Source organism: Gekko japonicus, unplaced genomic scaffold (assembly GCF_001447785.1).
Source record: "Gekko japonicus isolate JY-2015 unplaced genomic scaffold, Gekko_japonicus_V1.1 scaffold5259, whole genome shotgun sequence".
NCBI lineage: Eukaryota > Metazoa > Chordata > Lepidosauria > Squamata > Gekkonidae > Gekko > Gekko japonicus.
The window spans coordinates 48,201-51,970 of NW_015168199.1; the positions used below are offsets into that span (position 1 = coordinate 48,201).

A 3,770-nucleotide genomic window follows, 5' to 3' on the forward strand; every position below is an offset into this window, starting at 1 on the left:
CCCCCGTCAGAGGATGACAGTGGGCAGCCCTGAGTCACACTGAAGGCTGCCCCCCCCCCCGAAAACTCTGGAGCTTCTTGAGGGGGGCAGGAAGGAGGAGGGAGGGGCCGCCACAGCCCAGGAAAGCAGCCATGAGCACATGGTCCTGAGAAAACAAGGGATAATCCCTGAATGGGCACGCTGAATGCAAACTGGAAGATCTGGACAGCTTCTCTTTCCTTACCATCTTAAGGGATAAGTACAGTGCTGGGAAAGAGGACGTGTGTGTGTGTGTGTGTTCCCATTTCTTTTACCCTTGCCCAGTCCGTTTTGTTTGTCTATGCAGTATGTGTTTTTAAACTTCTTTTCATTTCAAACATGGTCATTCTGACAGCTGTAAACCACATTAAGTCTAGTTTAAAAAGGTAAAGGTAAAGGTTCCCTTGCTCGAAAGCCAGTCGAGTCCGACTCTAGGGTTGCGGTTCTCATCTCCGTTTCAAAGCCGAAGAGCCAGCGCTGTCCGAAGACGTTTCCGTGGTCATGTGGCCGGCATGACTAAACACCAAGGCGCACGGAACGCTGTTACCTTCCCACCTGAATGCAAACTGGAAGATCTGGACAGCTTCTCTTTCCTTACCATCTTAAGGGATAAGTACAGTGCTGGGAAAGAGGACGTGTGTGTGTGTGTGTGTTCCCATTTCTTTTACCCTTGCCCAGTCCGTTTTGTTTGTCTATGCAGTATGTGTTTTTAAACTTCTTTTCATTTTAAACATGGTCATTCTGACTGCTGTAAACCACATGAAGTCTAGTTTAGTCCACACTTATCAGGAGCACGGCAAACCCTACTTGCCTAGAGAGCTCACCTAAGAGAGACGGGGTCCCCTCTGTAGCAATTTGGAAGGAAGGGGACAGTGAGAATTGGTGCTCTGGTGTCTTAAGACCGTGTGGGTTCAGACGTTTCTCGGACTTCCGGTTAAGATGGCGTCAGAATAACAACTCGTTAGAGAGGCTCTCATTTATTTTATTTTAACAGCTGCTCCCTGATATCTAGTTTGCTCAGAAGACAGAAACAAGTCTTAAATATTATAAAAGTGGAGTGATCTAATAGCCCTGAGGAGTTTCCGTTCTTGCTTAATTAGCACAGAAACATCCAATATATGCAGTGTGGTGTTTCTGTGGGGGGGAAATCCTGTGAAAAATCTATAAGAACCAGAGGACAGCTTCAGTTTCCGTTCTTGCTTAATTAGCACGGAAACATCCAATATATGCAGTGTGGTGTTTTTGTGTGGGGGGGGAAATCCTGTGAAAAATCTATAAGAATCAGAGAACAGCTTAAACCAGGGATGTCAAACATGCGGCCTGGGGGCCGGATCAGGCCCCCAGAGGGCTTCTATCAGGCCCACAGTGGAACTGTCTTTTGCTGCTTCTTCCAGTTCTGCTGCTGCTGCATCATTGTAGGTTTGCAGCTTGCAGATACACACCTGAACAGCATACTCAGGATTGCAACAGCACAGACATTTTGATGCAATAATTCAGAGCAAGAGGTGTCAGTTATCAGGCACTGTTAAATAAACAAAATATTGCAAGAGTGTGAATGTTTTAAGCATGTTTTTATTTTAAGTAAAAATAATCTTTGTGTGTGTTTTTTATAAAGTTTATCTCCACTACCTGGCATTACATTTTATGACACACATGGCCCGGCCCAACAAGGTCTCATTTATGTCAGATCCGGCCCTCATAACAAATGAGTTCGACACCCCTGGCTTAAACCATCGTAAATCATCAAAGAAGATAAAGAAAAGGGACTTGGATGCCTCAGTGAAACAGCCCACAGACCTGAACACGGGGAAGAAAAATGAGAATAAAAGGAGAAACTCAGACATTTGTTCTCCACCAAAACCAGCCAAACAACTGCGTATAGACAATGAAAGAACCAGTAAATGCTCTTTCCAGTTTTCTCTCTCCTAACAAATACAAGGCTCTGCACCCAGACAGTAAGCGAACCACCCAATTATCATCTTCTTAAAGCTGACAAACTTATAAGGGAGACTAGATTAGCAGACTCACAACCACCTTGTTCATCTTCCCCAGAGATGAAAGATAATCACTTTGAAAAAGCCTACACCAGAATGCGGACAAAAGACTGCATATCAGCTTAAGCAAGATCAAGGTCCCAGATAAAACAGAACAGCTACAAGCTCTCCGAGAACATCTCTCTTGGGGGAACAAACATTCCTTCTACATTGGAGAAACGGAAGAACTCACCGCAGCTCCTTCACACTTCAGTCGAGCCTCCTAATTTGTTTCTCCCTGTGGGTCGACTGTCCAACTATAAGCCAAAGACTAGAAGGAGAGAACAGCGCTCTGAATGCAGCCTGGCCACTCCGATTCCCAGCCCTCACCGCCCTGCAAGCACAAGGCCCGCAGCCAAGTCTTAAGGAAGGGGAAAGGATATGTCGCTCATTCCTAAAACAGATTCTTTCTAAGGAGACCCCAGAGACAAAACAGGAATAAGGTTGTTGGGGCTTGTGCAACCCAAAGAATCTGGTTCCTTTCGGGCCTCAGGGCTTTACCTTGAGCGACAGCACAGTGCTAGCCAAGTTGGTCCGCTGGATCTCGGGGACATTGGTGGTCAGCATCTCATCACGGTAGGCACGCTCTGTGTAGAGTCGGTAGCACTTCCCTGGGCCTGTCCTTCCAGCTCTTCCCGCTCGCTGCTTGGCCTGCGCCTGTGAGAATGGCAGATAAGGAGCAAAAGGGAGACATTAGCGTCTTCCGCTGCCTCCACACCATGTCCGATTAAGCGTCAAGATACAGCACGGGAGACACTGCAGCAGACTCCGGCAATCCCAGGCAGAGAGCGGCAAATGGGTCGAGGGCGGGGCCTGGCAACGGAGGCACAAGGCCCCGGGCGGCACAGAAGGCGTGTCGAGCCTACGAGGGCCACCCAGAAGAGGCTCTCTGGTGCCAGCGGACGAATTTCATGGCCACACTGCCCAAGACCAGTGTGCTAGGGACCTCAAGTTTCACCTTACTCAAGAAAGGCATGTTTCTGATCTTTAAGTGAAGGCAGATTTGAAAATGTGTGGACACCGCATCATGAAACAGTGGGGAAGGGCCGCTGAACAGGAGGGTAAAACACACTTGATTTGGTTTAAATACTGTTGTGGTGAAATGCCTTCCAAGCCCAGGAGTTTAGTACCAAAAGGTAATTGTTGGATCTGCACCCTGTGCAGGCACACAGGTGATACGGTGCTCCTTGCTGGTCAGCAGGAGGAAAGATGTGCAATGAGTTGGCGTGAACCACCTTCCCTGGAGAAGAGCCATTCTGTGCTTTGAGGTACTGGCCAGGGCCCGGGCAGCTCACCCCCGTCAGAGGATGACAGTGGGCAGCCCTGAGTCACACTGAAGGCTGCCCCCCCCCCCGAAAACTCTGGAGCTTCTTGAGGGGGGCAGGAAGGAGGAGGGAGGGGCCGCCACAGCCCAGGAAAGCAGCCATGAGCACATGGTCCTGAGAAAACAAGGGATAATCCCTGAATGGGCACGCTGAATGCAAACTGGAAGATCTGGACAGCTTCTCTTTCCTTACCATCTTAAGGGATAAGTACAGTGCTGGGAAAGAGGACGTGTGTGTGTGTGTGTGTTCCCATTTCTTTTACCCTTGCCCAGTCCGTTTTGTTTGTCTATGCAGTATGTGTTTTTAAACTTCTTTTCATTTCAAACATGGTCATTCTGACAGCTGTAAACCACATTGAGTCTAGTTTAAAAAGGTAAAGGTAAAGGTTCCCTTG

General features: G+C 48.2%; 1 protein-coding gene across 1 annotated transcript in view; it reads right to left on the reverse strand.

The window, feature by feature from the left end:
- Positions 1–3,770, reverse strand: part of LOC107113653 (ATP-dependent RNA helicase DHX8-like) — a gene marked incomplete at its 5' end in the record, with an annotated part of 18,006 nt that overhangs the window by 8,593 nt on the left and 5,643 nt on the right. The window contains one exon of the mRNA XM_015415004.1: positions 2,553–2,708. Coding sequence (XP_015270490.1) covers positions 2,553–2,708 — 156 coding nt within the window. The remainder of the gene's footprint in view (positions 1–2,552; positions 2,709–3,770) is intronic.